Source organism: Colias eurytheme, chromosome 26, assembly GCF_061535395.1.
Source record: "Colias eurytheme isolate Ceu_HAF_F1 chromosome 26, ilColEury1 Martin Lab GWU primary, whole genome shotgun sequence".
In the NCBI taxonomy this organism is placed as follows: domain Eukaryota; kingdom Metazoa; phylum Arthropoda; class Insecta; order Lepidoptera; family Pieridae; genus Colias; species Colias eurytheme.
This window is the reverse complement of record NC_143005.1, coordinates 453513-471143: the sequence shown is the minus strand read 5'-3', so window position 1 is coordinate 471143 and position 17631 is coordinate 453513. Positions and strand designations below refer to the sequence as shown.

Here is a 17631-nt window from a genome sequence, read left to right as displayed (position 1 = left end):
ACAATTTAATACTTTTTATGTTTTTCCCAATTAAAACATATTGATAAATATTTTTCTGTGTATAATAATTGTCTTTCTGAAACACTTAATGAGGATATTGCATTTGAACTTCAGAGGAATGATTATATAGTATTTTTGAATGCAGAAAATTTTCAATCGGTGGGAAAATCAAATTTGTATATTCAGTACTGTTCAACCATACACAGATAAATACGTATGAAGCCGAATGAGATAAAATATCTGAACAAACACTTCATTGCAGGTATCTATACAATACTTTTAATTCTTAAAACTAAATCTTAACCTATACATAATAGGAATAATATAAATAAAAATTTGGTATAAAATGTATTACATATGGCTAAGTGCTAAATAATGTGGCAGTCCTAAATTGGACAAATGCTTAAAACTATCATTTTTTCAAAAGAAAATTGAATTTGCAAAAAATTTCAAGGTACCATATTATTCATTATGGCAATGTGTAAAAATATCAAAGCTAGGTTGTTCTAAATAGAATGAATTTATTACGCTATTTTAATAAATAGCCTCTATTGCTATTTTTAAGCAAAAATAGAATAGAACTTGGTGCTTTTAACTTGATTCTGTCTATTAGTGTTATTAGATGTATCAGAGTGAATATCAACTCATAAACTATAATTATATTTTGGTTAACAGTTGAATATAATGTAAATTATTTTTTGTTCGAGTTTAAGTATATCAGATAATAATTTCCTTATGGCTTTATACAATGTGGTCGTGTTCTCGTCGCAGGGCAATCATTTAATGTAGATATGCATCTTACACAATAAAATATAGAAATAAAACGCAAATAGACTCGATTTAAGGATAACACACACACACAGCACAGCGTACACAGCGTATTTCAAATATCATAATAGTATATTGGTGGCGTTACATAATTATAATTTTGATACCACGTTTTTTAGATTTTTCTTCATTATTTTTAACAACGAAATTACAATACTTTTAATACGAAAACTAACAATTTACGTAAAATTTACACAAATTCATTTCGTAAATTATCGATAAAATACTTCGCTTTCATTAACACTTGGTGGACTGCTCAATTAATATTCCCAGATATTTCCCATTCATCCCGATTTCCCTATTGCCCTGCGACATCTCCCGTCCCGCTCACTTCTTCTTACTCTTGCCGAGTGTGAGCGTGTGGTGCGCGTGCGACTGTTGCTTGCGGCGGTTGAACTCGATCGTGTCGTCCTCGATCTTCTTGCGCAACTCCTCGAGACGCTTCTTCTCCTCCGTGTGGTCTTTTTTCAATTTGTCGAATTTCGCGTGCAGCTGCAACGTGGATTTTGTTAAAGTTAGGTTTTAATACAGTGATGTTAGTAATTTAAATTGAAACGATTGGAAGCAGGGAGGCAAAATTGTGAAGGTAATCTTGATTTCAATTTTACTGGTTGTAGAATTTTCTTAAAGTTATCAATTAACTGCTTCTAACAATGCTGCAATTAAAAACAAGTTAAACACCATACATTGTTCAGAAGAAACAGATCCACATCGAAATTATGAGAAACAAAATATAATCTTACCTCTAAATTAGTAAAATAATTAAAAAAAATTGGTTGTCTGTAAAGTCGGTTTACTGACGATAGCTGAACGTGACAACGTCCGATTGTGCTTCTTTGTCGCTCGTTCCGCGCTCTCGCTCGCACTTCAAGCCTTACACGAAACGCCTCAGAGCGAGGTAACGCCGCATGAGTCATGTTTTTTCGTGCGTGCAGGCGGCTCTATCGAATTATAAGACGTCGTCACGTCAAAAAAGTGTTTCACCTCCTTCTCGGCCTCCTTGAGCTCAGCCTCCTTGTCCTTGACGCGCTGCACGAACATCTGCCGCATCTCGTCCTCCTTCTGCTGCAGCTCCGCCACGTGCGCCGAACGCTTCTGCTCGAACGTCTGCTGGAACGATACCTGCAATGCGAAATCTCCATTCAGTACTTGCAGTATAATAATTTGATAGAATTCTTTCTTTGTTACAGTATTTGTTATTAAAGAATTCAACTAATTTGAAAAAGACTAAATTTAAATAGGTAATGTCTATAATTTCATTGATATAAAATACGAATAGCATAGGCCCCAGGACATGTCCTTGAGGTACACCAAGCTTGTTGTATGTAATATTTTTATTTATATGTTAATTTCTCGGTATACAGCTCGTAGTGTATAGTGCAGTGTGTGTGGTGTGCGGGGTGCAGTGTGAAGTGTGGGGTGCAGTGTGGGGTGCAGTGTGCAGTGTGGGGTGCAGTGTGCAGTGTTGGGTGCAGTGTGGGGTGCAATGTGCAGTGTGCGTGGTGCAGTGTGCAGTGCAGTGTACAGTGTGGGGTGCAGTGTGCGGTGCGGGGTGCAGTGCAGTGTACAGTGTGGGGTGCAGTGTGCAGTGCAGTGTAGTGTACAGTGTGGGATGCAGTGTACAGTGCAGTGTACAGTGTGGGGGCAGTGTGCAGTGCAGTGTACAGTGCGGGGTGCAGTACTCACGGGCTGGTTGTGCGCGTCCACGTCGCTGAAGCCCATCTGCGCGAGGCGGCGGCGCCGGTACAGCTCGTAGTGCCGCGCATGTGTGTGCTCGCGCATGTCCTCCATGTTCGTGCGGATCAGCATCTCGCGCAGCTTCACGAAGTCGCAGTGCGACTCGTTTTCCACTGAAATAACACAAAAAAATAGATATAAGTGAAAATTTAACATTATTTTGGTAATTCAAGTGGTTTAACATTATTTTGTAAACAACTATATTCGCACTAAGGGTCGGCGCAAACGGGCCACCGACCACAGCAACTATAGTCGGCACGGCGAAACATGATCCCTATGACACTGACAGTTATTCCCAAGACACAATCTTGTAATGGCGTCACCATTGAATTAGAAACGTATTAGAAGCGTCTAAAAATGGCATTTAATTTCTACGTAGCTTTATGCCATAATAATGATATTCCGTTGGAATTATAACAATTCTTAACATTAACGAGAAAATATTTCAATCTGACGTTGAATTGAATCTACGTTTACGTCCTGCAAAACTTACATCGTTTGGTATTTATCGCCTAGTGTGGAAAGTATCAATAAAAAAAATTGTCGATAATGGAAATGAATGCTTATTTTTAAAACCGAAAAATTAAACCAGATAATGACTGAAATGAGACTATGTAACCTAAAAAATATCCATTTACCTATGATAACAAAAGTTTTTCAGACGAATTTAATGGGGACATCCATTTTGATGATAAAATTTACACTAGCGAATTCGTGTTTAACGGGTTAAAGGTTAAAAAAACAATAAGGAGAAAAGGAGAAGGTGCTTTTTTAGTTTTTGGAAAACTTTCCTTCTACTTACTTAATTTTTGCAAATAAACTAAAATTAAAACAACAACAATAGACGTTAAAAATTTTAGTTAAAAATACAGTTCATAATATTTGTTAAAAACATGTTTACCAATGTGGCTGAATGCGAGCCACGCCTTTGCCTATAAAATAGTAAAGTATCGACACGACCCATCACTAACACGATCTGTCATAGGAATCAAGGTTCGCTGTGCCGACTATAGTGGCCACGACAGCCACTTGCCACATGTTTTCATACATTTTGTTGCGGAGACTTCTGTAGTGAGTGGTCGCCAAAGGCTACTCGTGTGCATGCGTATCTATCTACTATCCTACTAATCCTACTAATATTATAAATGCGAAAGTTTGTGAGGATAGTTGTGTTATGTGTATGTGTGTGTTTGTTACTCTTTCACGCAAATACTACTGAACCAATTACAATGAAATTTGACACAAATATAGAGGGTAACTTGGATTAACACATAGGATAGGTTCTATCCCAAAAATCCAACGGGAACGGGAACCATGCGGGTTTTTTTGAAAACGTGTGCTAAGCGGTGGGCGGAAAGCTAGTACAAAATATATGAAAAAAATAGTGCCACCAGTTGTTATGGTCGGTGGCCCGTTTGCGTCGACCCCTAAATCCTTCCTATCTAGAAATAGAAATAGAAAAAGAAAGTGTTTTATTTGCCACCAATTACAAAAATATGAATCTTAATAATCTAACACAGAACAGGGAAAAAAATATACATATATAGCAATGGTGGCAAAAAGGACTCCCCGTCAGCAAAGCAGCAACCATTAAGGTGATTCCTACGATCTGTTCCCAGCCAATGTCCCGCTAGATGGCGCTGAATTCTACATTTCTAGTTTATTTGAGTTTTTGCGTAATTGGAAAAGATTAAGGTCGTAGGAATAGTCATGGCGGTTACTGAATATTATATTTTATTGAAATATGTCATATCATTGCCTTAAAATCCACCCAATTCGGTAAAAAAATGCATTATAACATCTGTCATTGCATACAGGGTCGTTTACACACACAGACGTATACAAAAATGATAAAGATTTAAGTCTAGATGGCGTGAATGTAAAACAAGTAGGATTGTTATAAAAATAAAAGTTATATTTGTTGGCGTAAACTATTTTGTTGTAATTTTGGGAAATAAATAATGTCAAAATTGATTACAATAAAACGCAGTTTTATTTTATTACATTACACTATTGTTTTTTTTATCAAAACATGTATTTGAAGTAGCATATACCTATGATATAATATTATGCTAAGAATAATTATTCATACAACAACAAATCTAAAACACTATTTACTATGGAAAAAAACCAGGAAGGTGAAAAAGATATTTACGATTTCGACGCACTCGACTTTTAGTAAAATATAGTAGGTAAAAATTAAACAATGGTAATGTAAATTCTAAACAAACTACTACCAAAATACAATTAGAACAAAAATCATTTGACTTGTTTATTTCACCCAGAGGCCAGAGGCGGCTCGTGACAAAATTGTATAGGTGTTCACTTGAAATAAAACAACGAAAATACAATAGCGTTCGGGATGATTTATTACAAAAAAATGAGCACCACATTTTATAAATGTCTATAACACTAAAAATTACAAAGTACAGGCTATTTCAAAACGAATTCAATGACTAGGTATCAATAATTAGTAAATCACCGAATTTGCATTCGCGAGCGTAGGTATCCATAGTGTTTGTCACTGACGGTCACTGACCTCTATAACTTATAGTTATAGAGGTCAGTGGTGTTTGTTGTGTAAACATGTATGTATTTGAGTAGTTAGTAGCATATTATATTCTGAATTTCTGATCCATGCCTATTCACTCAAAACTAATAACACTAATGATTTGTAACAGTAAATTATTTCAATAGGTAGGTATTTGAACATTTCCCAACAAGACGTAAGAATAATTATTCGTAGGTATACAAGATACAATAACAAATCTAATACACTATTTATTATTTTATTATTTACTAGCGGTCCGCCCCGGCTTCGCCCGTGGTACATGTTTACGTTTTCTCTCCATAAGAAGTAATAGCTAGAGAGCTAGCGCAAAGCTACCTGTATGTATTTGACCAGACCTGGATTTTTGTGTGTTGATTCCCCTATACCTACTATACATGAGATGAGGAGTCACTAAGCCCAGAGTGGTGGACGGGGCGCGCGCTTAGGTAAGACAGGTGGAAATTTTTGGCGAACTTTGAAACCATTTGACCACGTCTGCCATTTTGATATTTGAAAATAGATTATTATTACTATCGGAAAATAACAATGGCAGACCATTATCACGCGGATAACATTCTGGCAGACACTTATGAAAGTGCTGAAAAAAATACAATTTTGAAAGTATTTGACCAGATCTGCCATTCATATATTTTATTTATTAGGGTCTTAAAAACTTATTTTCGAAACGGCAGACATTTTCATTGCGTACAGACTTCAGCAGACAACAAAACTTTACAGACTTCAGCAGTCAACAAGACTTAGCTTCTACATGGTCAGATGTATATATGTATTACGTTCCCTGACCTTACATCAATGATTTACTTTATTAATGTTTTTATGGTCATTTACATTTAATTTTGAAAACTATGGAATAAAATTTATAAATTTGATGATACAAAACTAAATATACATTTGTAAAGAATCTCAAATATAAAATTGTGTTGCAAATAACAAATCATCATTTAAATATTTAGTTTATTTCTTTATTTAAGAAACAATTAACAATTACAAAACAACATAAAAAAACACGCATGCATTTATTGAAATGTTCATTCATCATCACTATCGTATGGCGTTGTGTGACTCGTCTTCATAATCCATTGAATCGGATTCTGTAAAAGTAAAACGTAAATTATATAATAAAAGAAATGAGTAAAGTCAAAAATAATTATTAAAGAGTTAATCATTATAAACTTACCTAGTAAGGCAATGCCTTTGATGTCGCACGATGCCGCCGCGCCGCCAGTGTAGGTACTTCTGCTGCTACATGAAAATATGCTAGGGTTGCAACAAATGGGAAATAAAACAATTGTGATTATTACTATTATGATGTAATCATTTATTCATATATACATTCAAAACAATTGCGATTATTAAATCTGATGTAATTATTTTTTCATAAATATATAATTATTATTAATTACATAATATATTGCACTGTGAAATATTTACGTATCACTTTATTTTTGATGTTCTTAATTGTCTTTTATAAAATTTAAGTGACGCATTCGCATTGGGATCAACAATCCGATAAGAAAAGAATGGAGACAACATATACATAGCTTTGATTTCAATTCTACAGATACAAAATATACAATCTATCTAAAATGATACAACGGATGTTTCCTGCGTTTTCTCGTCAAAATACCGAAACAACGTAATTATTGTATAGTAGTTGGGCGTGAAAGTAAAAAAACAAATGAAAAGTGTTTTCCATATGATTATTTATTAAATTTACGCGATTAAGAATAATTTCAACGATACAATTTAGTAACCGAGAATTCAGAGGATTAAAGAAAATACCTGCCTGATCATTTTATCAAACTCTAAAAGAATTATGGTTATTTCGCATCACTCGGTTTATTAGTTTGGTAATAATTATTAAAGGTAGTTACAACCCTAGCCATTGAGTCGAACGGTAGGCAACACAATATCGACTTTGTGCGGGTACATAATTATGGTACATTTCTTCTTGCTGTGAAGCGTAATTATTATTATTAAGATTTTTTAGGCTATTTTGAATCAGCTGTTCTAATCTAGAAATTTATTAAAACGTGATTTTTTTAAAAGTATATTATGAGTTTATAAATACCTCAACCAATAGTTATTGTGTCCTATCCTCATTTCTTTATATCTTGGTAGTTAACTAAAGTGTTAAATTTACATAACCTCAACAACAACATTTACACTGCCACTGCACTAAAACTAATATGGAATCCATCACACAGTCTATTGATCAGATGTTTGAAGTGTTTAACCACAGAATGGATGAGTTCCAAAAGGATCTCCAGACAATTTCAACAGCCCCAATGGGTAGCCCGTCTTCTAAATTAGCGTCTGAATTTACAGTCTTTCGCACATTTGTCTTGACATCACTACAGTGTCTACAGTCTGAGGTTATCCTCCTGAGTAACAAAACAAAAGTACCTACGACGGACGACCACGCTTCGAGTTGCCAAAGTAAAGCAAGCAAGTTTTCCATTTTTCTGTATGAGTAGACAGAACTTCAAAACGCCACCTGCTACGGTTTATATTATGAACGATGGTTATAAAAATAAAAGTTATATTTGTTGGTGTAAACTATTTTATTGATCAATAATTTTGGAATTTAAAACTGTCAACATTGATTACAATAAAACGCAGTTTTATTTTATTACACTATTGTTTTTTTATCAAAACATGTATTTGAAGTACCATATAATATTATGCTGATCCAAGCATTTTCACTCAAAACTAATATCACTAATGATTTGTAAAAGTAAATTATTTCAATATACATTTCATAACCAACAAGTAAGAATAATTATTATTATTCCTACCTACAACAACAAACCTAAAACACTATTTACTATGGGAAAATAACCAGGAAGGTGAAAAACATTATATTACCTATTATTTACGATTTCGACGCACTCGACTTTTAGTAAAATATAGTAGGTAAACATAATATTATGGTTTTGATTTTTGCTACTAGTATAAGAAAACTGCGTGTTCAAACTACTTGTTTGTCTGTCTGAAAATTCGGAAGTAGGTACTTTGGTAGTTTACCGATTTATAATAATATTGTATACTAGCTTCCGCCCGCGACTCCGTCCGCGCGGAAAAATTAAGAAAAATTAATTAATATTATTTTTTTTTCTACCTATTTTTCCGGGATAAAAAGTATCCTATTTTATGCCCGGGATAGTAAGGTATAATTATACCAAGTTTCATTGAAATCGAACCGTTAGTTTTCACGTGATGCCTGAACATACAGACAGACAGACAGACAGACAGACAGACAGACAAAATTTTTTTTAATTACATATTTGGGTTTGGTATCGATCCAGTAACACCCTCTGCTATTTATTTTTTCAATATTTTTAATGTACAGAATTGACCTTTCTACAGATTTATTATATGTATAGATATCGTTGTTTAAAAAATATTCAAACACAATAAAATATGATATACTGATTTATCACTGGTTTCAGTGATGAACTGATGAGTCAATGTTAGCCACTATACTTTCGTCATACGTGTGTATGATTGATGTGATTTGCAACGTGGTGATATTTCAGAAAAATCACGGGTCAAATTGTCCCACCGAAAATATAACTGCGTTATAAGAATAACTATACCTACGATAAATTATACATAATACAATATAGTCTCAAATGCATACTAGTGAAATATTTTATTTGAATCAATAAAATAAAAAAAAAAATAAAAAATAATAATAATACAAAAATAAATTCACAACACAAGAAAATCCGCGCGCAAATCATAGCGCGTGACAATGAAATCAAGAACTTTCGAGCCGACGCGACGCGGACGACGAAGGAGCCTAACAAAAGTACCTACCTACAATCATAGGCGGCTCGTGACAAAATTGTATGGCCGTGTTCACTTGAAATAAAACAACGAAAATAGGTACCTACAATAGCGTTAGCAGTACAAAAAAATGAGCACCACATTATAAATGTCTATTTATACACTAAAAATTATAGAGTATTTCAAAACGAATTCAATTATTATTTAGCAATAATTAGAAAATCCCCGAATTTGCATTCGTGATCGTATTCATAGTGTTTGTCTACACTAATATTATAAAGAGGAAAACTTTGTTTGTTTGTTTGATTGTAATGAATAGGCTCATAAACTACTGGACATTTTACCAATGTTTGCAAGTTTGTGATTACTTTGATAGTTTACCGATTTATAATAATTGTATACTTATATCATTGTTGAAAAATATTCAAACACAATATGATATAGGTACTGATTTATCACTGGTTTCAGTGATGAACTGATGAGTCAATGTTAGCCACAATACTAATCACTTTCGTCATACATGTGTATGAACTATGATTGATGTGATTTGGAATGTGGTGAAATTTCATAAAAATCACGGGCCAATTTTTTGTTTTGAATCCCACCGAAAATACATATATTACTAATTGCGTTATTAGAATAATTAATTACTATACCCACGATCAATTATTACAATTTACAATATAGTCTCAAATGCATACTAGAGAAACATTGCAATTTGAATCAATTAAAATGCATAGCATACAAAAATAAATTCACAACACAAGAAATTCCGCGCGCAAATCATAGCGCGTGTCAATGAAATCAAGAATGTAATTTTATATCAAGCCGATGACGACGCCGAACTAAAGTACCTACAGTACCATTTACCTTCAGTGTACAATACAGTTTACAGACCTACGACGGACGAACAATAATGAGTAATAAATAAAAAAAACATAGTTTCTAAGGTCATTAGTTTTATTTTATTTTATTGTTATTTTCTTTGAACGATTGGAAATGAAATTACTCAATTTTTACACAGAACTTTGATTTATTAGAATTATGCTCATTATGTATAAGATAACGAACGCGAATGCACGACATCTAGCGCGTCAATGTCTAAACATCGCCTTTCGTTTAGACATTGACGCGCTAGATCTGTAATAAGTATATAGTCTATGCGCTAGATGTCGTGCTTTATGTCGTGTTTCGCTTGGCAAAAGTCACGCACACTACTGTAGAAGTGTCAAATTTTTCCGGTATTTTACTGTTGTTTTTCTAAGTAAATATTGTAAATTATTGATTAAAAAGGTCGAACGCGCACACATTTCATTATAGAGAAGTGATAAAATGATTAGTTTTAAAGAAATAGTGTCTGTGTTAAGTGTTTAGAGGTAATCAAAAATGTATGGAGGGACGGTCGGAACATCCACCTTAATTAAAATGTATTGCTGCACTGATTTTCAGAGGAGACCACGTGACTGTACAGATGCAATGATTCATCTATCTCACCTTGCACAGTCCCCCACGGGTACTGCCTTGCTCTGACCGTCTTGTTCCCAATCTTGGTCGGTGGCCCATTTGCGTCGACCCCTAAATCCTTCCAATCTCACCTTGCACAGTCCCCCACGGGTACTGCCTTGCTCTGACCGTCTTGTTCCCAATCTTGGTCGGTGGCCCATTTGCGTCGACCCCTAAATCCTTCCAATCTCACCTTGCACAGTCCCCCACGGGTACTGCCTTGCTCTGACCGTCTTGTTCCCAATCTTGGTCGGTGGCCCATTTGTGTCGACCCCTAAATCCTTCCAATCTCACCTTGCACAGTCCCCCACGGGTACTGCCTTGCTCTGACCGTCTTGTTCCCAATCTTGGTCGGTGGCCCATTTGCGTCGACCCCTAAATCCTTCCAATCTCACCTTGCACAGTCCCCCACGGGTACTGCCTGGCGCGGACCGTCTTGTTCCCAATCTTGACGAAGTCCGTAGAGCCCACCACAGCGAACGGGATGTGACTGTTCATGCTGCTGTTCACCTCCGACACCGACTCGTCGTCCACCGGGAACTGGTAGATCTCCACGCCATTCGATTGCAGCTCTTGCATTATTTTCGACTGGAAATGTTACAAAGAACTTGAAAAATTATATTCATATCATATGATTTTGAACTGAAAACTTCTTTAGCGGCGTTGGGTATAAAATCTTAAACTCGCGTCAGGACACGTGGCCTGATCGAAAAAGCGTAAGACGGATTTTTTTTAGCCCTTATATTCCATGCGTAAGACGGATACCATTCCAAAATATCAAACATGCTGAACGTTAATATTCAAGTTTTCACTTCTGCCGGCACTCCCGGAGTGCAACCCGTCTTTTTTTTTTTTGGCGACTGCTGGAATTTTTGACAGAATTATATAATATTCATAGAAAAAGGTAACAACAGAATGGATTATGTAATGTGAACTAATATTTGAAATAGATTATGATTAAAGCTTTCTAAACTGTAGATTTCAGTTGTTTAATATAGATAATGGCTCCGAAACCAGTATCTTAATTATATTTTTACTTTTATATAATGAAAAAAAGAAAGGTGGAATAATTTATGTATAACATTATGCAAATAAAATAGATACATTATGCAATTTGAAACAAACACTGTTTAATTAATTAGCTATTTTTTTACCTTAAATTTCTGCAGTTCCGTTTTTGAAATAGTATCAGCCTTTGCAATGATGGGGATGATGTTCACTTTGGTGTCCAATTTCTTCATGCACACAAGGTCTATGGACTTCAGACCATGGCCTGTAAACAATTATGTTTTGAAATTAAATTCTACAATAATCAATTAAAATAAATAAATCCTGCTAATGTTAAATAACTAAAATATTCATAAAAACTGTGTTTTATTCCTAATATTTTTATTATACTTTATTAATAATATTTTTATAGACAATAAAGAGGACACATCAATTTTATCAATTTGAGTATTGGATCATAATAATATACACACATGAAACATTGCTTTATAAGATGCTAATAAAACGGTTATGTTAATATATTCTTATTTATACATTGCCCTGAATAATTCAAGTAAATATAGCGTAAAATTATAAAATTACTTATTAACCAATAAATAAATAATGAATAACATTAAACAACAAATAACAGCAACTTCAAACAATGAAGTTATCAATCGCATCTATTTTCGTAAAGAGGACAATGTACCCATAACACACGCATTCAAATAGACAAAGTCCTTGAACGAAAATATGATATGGCTTCGATATTTTTACACAATCTAGTGCAAGGTCTCATAGTGCACTTTCCATGTTGGTTAATAGAATCTAATGAGGATTAGCGGCACCCTAGTGCAGCTGGTTTGTGCTGGCGTGTTACGTCATTGCTTGTTTGTCATTAACTCATTAGTTGATTACTGAATGCAAGTAATGCGAGCGTTTTTAGTACCAATAAGGCATAAATAATCCAATCAGATACAATCAAAGTAGCAATTCATATTCCTGGCAAAATAATATCCTACGGTTGATATTATAGCCTACAGCCTTCCTCTATAAATAGGATATTCTAACACTGAAAGATTTTTTCAGATCAGACCCAAAGCGACTGAGATGAGCGCGTTGAAACAAACAAAACGATTATGTGATACACAATAAATAATTTGTGATTCACATTTGCATTTATTCATTCTTGTTTGATTTGAATGTTATATATTTTTATTCAATTATCACTACAGCAGATTTAATAGGAAGATGATTTAGGTCAACCTCCATTTAGGAACAAGCCCACATAAAGGCAAATTAAATTAAACTGTGTATTTTTTATCTACTATGCGGGAGAAATACATAATTTAGTTTGACTTACACTAATGAGTTTGGCTATTGCATTCATAATTTTATTTCTTTTTATACTTAGCATGTTCTTTCTAAGAGGTTCTTATGGAAAAAAAAAATATTCGAAAAAAGGTTGTTTAGAAAATTTCAATAACACTTTAAATGCTTTGTAAAACTACGCATTCACATTGTTTATTTATTACAAACATTGGCGCATCGAAATCCGATAAACTTCCCTTAACCAAAGGTATCGAGTACAAACCAAAAAACGCTGCTCATTAAGAACATCCCTTTTTCGAAAGTCGGTTAAAAGAGTGGCAAAGTAAAAGCTGATCCCGTTAGCTGCGCCATTGGCCCAGTGTGTCAGGCGCGTTATGAATAGTGAATACTCATTGATTCGCGTTTGCAGTGTCAAGGACACCATGCGCCGGGTCAGCTGGCTCTTATTTATTTATCGAGTGGAATTAGAGACCTACTTTAGTTTTGCTTGCTGTGTATTTTCAAGATTTTAGCTATCATAGATAATAAGAGGGTTATCAGTCTCTGCACTTATAAAGTTGAAGAGTTTTGCGTTTCTTTGCATGCAATTTATGGAGCAAAATAAATTGCTTCAAATTGAAAAATTGTTGAAGGCATAAAATCATGATGAATATGCATGGGTAGTGTGTTGTTAGGTTAAGGAAAAAGTAGGACAATAATTATATGCATGCCATTATATTATTGGGCAATAAGCAAGTTACAATGATGAATTTTTTTTTCAATTTATAAACAATTATTTAGACTAGAAATAACTAATGGTTCTAGAGCACACTAAACATGTTGGTACATTTCAAAATAAACAGTTTAAATGTTATTCAACTACATTACACAGTATATCTATATAATATTTTTCACTTACCAGTTGGACAAATGAAATACAGACAGACATGCAGACGGCTGTCATGATAAGTCGGCAATGCCCTCTTAATCTTCAGCTCCTCTTGCAGGAAAGCCTCAAACTGGGCATCGATATAATCTACCACCGCTTTGAAACTATCCTCTTTATTAACTTGGTCTCCGTAACCCACTGTGTCGCAAATTGTCAGCTAAAAATATAATTATTGTGTTATATTTTGCATTTACATATATAAATGTACCGTTGTCGAGTCGTATGAATAACATTTTTGTTTTAATGTTTAAATAAGTACTGTTGTGGAGGTTTCTTTACATCTACAGTAATAGCCCTGTGCATTCTATGTGTTATGTTAAAAATTTAAGCCTTTTCTTCCTAATCAACATGTCAGATCATAGCTTTTAATGCAAATTATTTTTATAGATGTAATTAGTGTGATGCTGATGGCTGAAGCCTGAAGCAAAATAAAGTAGTTCTTATAAGAAAAATTCAGTCTGGGATAATTTTAGTTCGTTTGTATACAGGAACACAGGCTTAACATTGATTCTCAAAATACATACATAAACTGATTCATAAAATTATTCACTACATAAATATGTATTATTCTTATCATCAATAATAGACCGGGAGATACTGACACAAAATTTCGAGTCATTTGTAACAGGATGGCGGTTCTACAGGGGTCTTAGTACGCAATGACAAAAAGAAAAACGATGGCGTGAACGCTGGTACCGGCGGCTTAGTCGCGTGGGCGTTAGTCGAACTCGTCGGAAAATAGCGAAAGTCAAACGATTTGTAACAGTATGGCACTTATTTTTCCTGTAAGTTTGAGGATCAACAAATATAAATACAAAATTTCAAAGATCTATGTGTTGGAAATCTTCACTTATATAAATTAATAATAAATTAAGTTTTCAAGTATGACAGCACTTTTTCCCCCTACTAGAAGTATGGCAAATATAATAATGGTCACATTTTATCAAATACTCTCCAAAAATCCAAATGCAATACTGGTACAAAAAGTTTGGCGAAATAAAAATTTTTTGCAGTTTTTCGGCGGTATGGCGACCATTTGGAATCGTCCGAAAAGTATGGCATGGCGATTTTCGTAAATGGCTGCACGACGATAGTTACCTGTGCAAAAGTTAGCCTGGTACAAATGGTTGAATGATTGTTTTATTTAAATCAACACATTCGCGTCGGTATGGCGGGCTGTAAGTCACACCGGAAAAGTATGGCATGACACTACCGCCTACTACTTTTTTATGGGCTATCGGTAAATTCTAAAATTTTTGTGTTACAAATCGTTTGACTTTCGCTATTTTTCCGACGAGTTCGACAAACGCCCACGCGACTAAGCCACCGGTACCAGCGTTCACACCATCATTTTTCTTTTTGTCATTGCGTACTAAGACCCCTGTAGAACCGCCATCCTTGTTACAAATGACTCGAAATTTTGTGTCAGTATCTCCCGGTCTATAAGTATTTGCTTTTAATACAAGCCGGGTCACTCGTTCAACTGCACTTGTAAAACTTGTCATGACTCATGTTTGCATTTCAAACTGCAAAACTTATCTAAACCCATATTTATGCACCTCATTGATATCTAAAAAACTTTGAAATTATAAAAAAAAAACAAACTCTTCCACTTTATATCATTAGTATAGTGACTTTCAGTTACAAATTTCAAACTGCAAAACTTATCTAAACCCATATATTTTATGCACCTTGTTGATATCTAAAAAACTTTGAAATTTAAAAAAAAACAAACTTCCACTTTATATTTTAGTATAGTATAGACTTCCATTTAAGATAATTGTTATAAAATACTTTACCTTCAGCCTGACATTGCTCTCCTGCAGTTCATAAGTATGTGCCTTCAATTTAACAGTAGGAAGGTTGTGAGGGCTCGGCACTGACTCAAAGTTAGTGTTGAACAGTGAGTCCATGAGCGTAGACTTGCCAAGACCAGTTTCACCTGTTTAACATAACGTTTCATAATAAGCTGTAATTTTTACAAGTATTTGAAACTGTTATTTCAGTATTTCTACACAATTGTTGGATATGTCGATAATTAGGTCTGTAATAGTGGTACCAATTCAACAGTTACATAAATTGTATTGACTTCCACAATAAAACAATAATATGGTAAGTATATATGAAATTCGAACTTTAACTGAAAGACTTAAGAATTAATTTCAAATTTGATATTATACTTTTCCTCATATAAATTCTTTCTCTAATTGAGCAAGTAATTATTCTATAAAAATATATCAAGTCTAATAAGTCAAAATAAAGAACTAGCGCTATTGATGCTTATCTTGTTAGTGAGTTATAACATAATTTTGGCTCTTGCTTACACCTGATTTAGTTAAAATTTAAATATCATGGTTCATATTTTACCATCACAGTTTTAACATACTTATACTAATTAAACACAAGCAAAGTGAGTAGTTTCTAACACAGCTTAACAGTAAGTTGTATTTGTGTCATTTACTTTAGAAATTTATAAGCAAATTTTTACAGCATATGTGTGTTAGAGATTGCAATTAATTAACAAATAACTGGAATTATCAGTGTACAAATAGAACAAATTTCCTGTTAATATTGAGGAAACACATCTTTTTATGGATCACTCTAGTGAATATTCACCACATGATTACAATAATGTGTTCGTTAATCTCAATGAATTTATATACTCTTGCTTTTGTGAATAACGTGAATTTATAATAATTGCATAGCGATTGAAAGAGGTCGAGTTAACATTTTATAAAAATATTATAAACAATGCATTCCCAGACCTCGGATATTTGGATACATTTGATAATTATAAAAACAAATACAATTCATTTAGTGCAATAGATAGAACGCGTATGTAACGTTTGAGCAAGTGAATTAAGTATGCATAATTGAATCACATACCGATACAAAGAATGTTGAAGACAAATCCATTCTGCACACTCTTGTTAACCAGTTGGTCCGGAAGGCTATCGAAGCCAACATGCCCAGACAATTTCAGCGTACGCATTGCAGCTTCAATCTAAAATAAAGTAACGTTTCTCACAAACATCCCGTGCAGGTTGCTGGTTGACTCATTAACAAAATATGCACGAGAGATTACTGATGTTGTTTGTTTGTAAGCGACAAGCAATGTTATTAAATGATTTGCGGTATGTTAATTACATAAACAAATCGGACTGATTTCAATAAACAGAGATATCAATGGAGAACGCCCAAGCGATGACTCTCTCTCCGGTTAAATAAAAACATTGAAATATAAGATATTTTCGCTGCTTATTAATATTAAAACATTGTTAAAAGAATAAACATCGTGATAATATTGAATAACACGTAAAATACATGATTTTTTTACTTACTTTCGCAGGTTCAACATCTATGGCCGCCATTTTCGTACACTCTCTTTGAGGATTGCTGTTTAACTGAAGTTATTAGATTGTCAAATGTCAGAAGCAATGATTTCATGACATAACCAAACTTCACACTGCAGGAGCACCAATATTATGAACTAATCTAGAAAAATCAATTATTTAATAATAATTTCTGTCATCTTAATCTAGGTTATTGCAAATCGTTATTCTATACAAAAATATTACAATGTTTTATAAAAACAAAGAAATAAGGGCACAGACATCCTTTGTTAATTCTATTAATATTAGAAATTGTTAATAATGTTTTTATAGGTTTCTAATGTTGGTAAACGTGTATTTTCAGTATTGCAAGTTCAGAAACATTCCTTTGATAAAGGGAAATGTTGAAGTGTACATACAATAATGATGATTTACTACGATACGATAAGAACAATGGATTTCATATATATATATATATATTATAAACATAATATGTTTCATGTAATCTCACTTCTCTCAACTATTTTTTTTGTACAAACCTTGATATGAAATCTATAATTTATTTCATGAATAGGTATTAAAAGAATATATTTTTAATAAATTTCAAAAAGTTTTTTTCA

The 17631-nt window shown here is 33.7% G+C and overlaps 1 protein-coding gene across 1 annotated transcript; it reads right to left on the bottom strand.

The window, feature by feature from the left end:
* Positions 1–928: 928 nt before the first annotated feature.
* Septin2 (septin 2) lies at positions 929–17162 on the bottom strand. The gene is made up of 9 exons (XM_090116780.1): positions 17021–17162; positions 16566–16683; positions 15479–15621; positions 13650–13836; positions 11587–11705; positions 10828–11020; positions 2515–2678; positions 1813–1950; positions 929–1320 (listed from the first exon to the last, which is right to left on the bottom strand). The coding sequence occupies exons 1-9, from the start codon at positions 17048–17050 to the stop codon at positions 1156–1158; spliced, it is 1257 nt and encodes a 418-aa protein (XP_089972906.1). The 5' UTR covers positions 17051–17162; the 3' UTR covers positions 929–1155.
* Between the last annotated feature and the right edge of the window lie 469 nt (positions 17163–17631).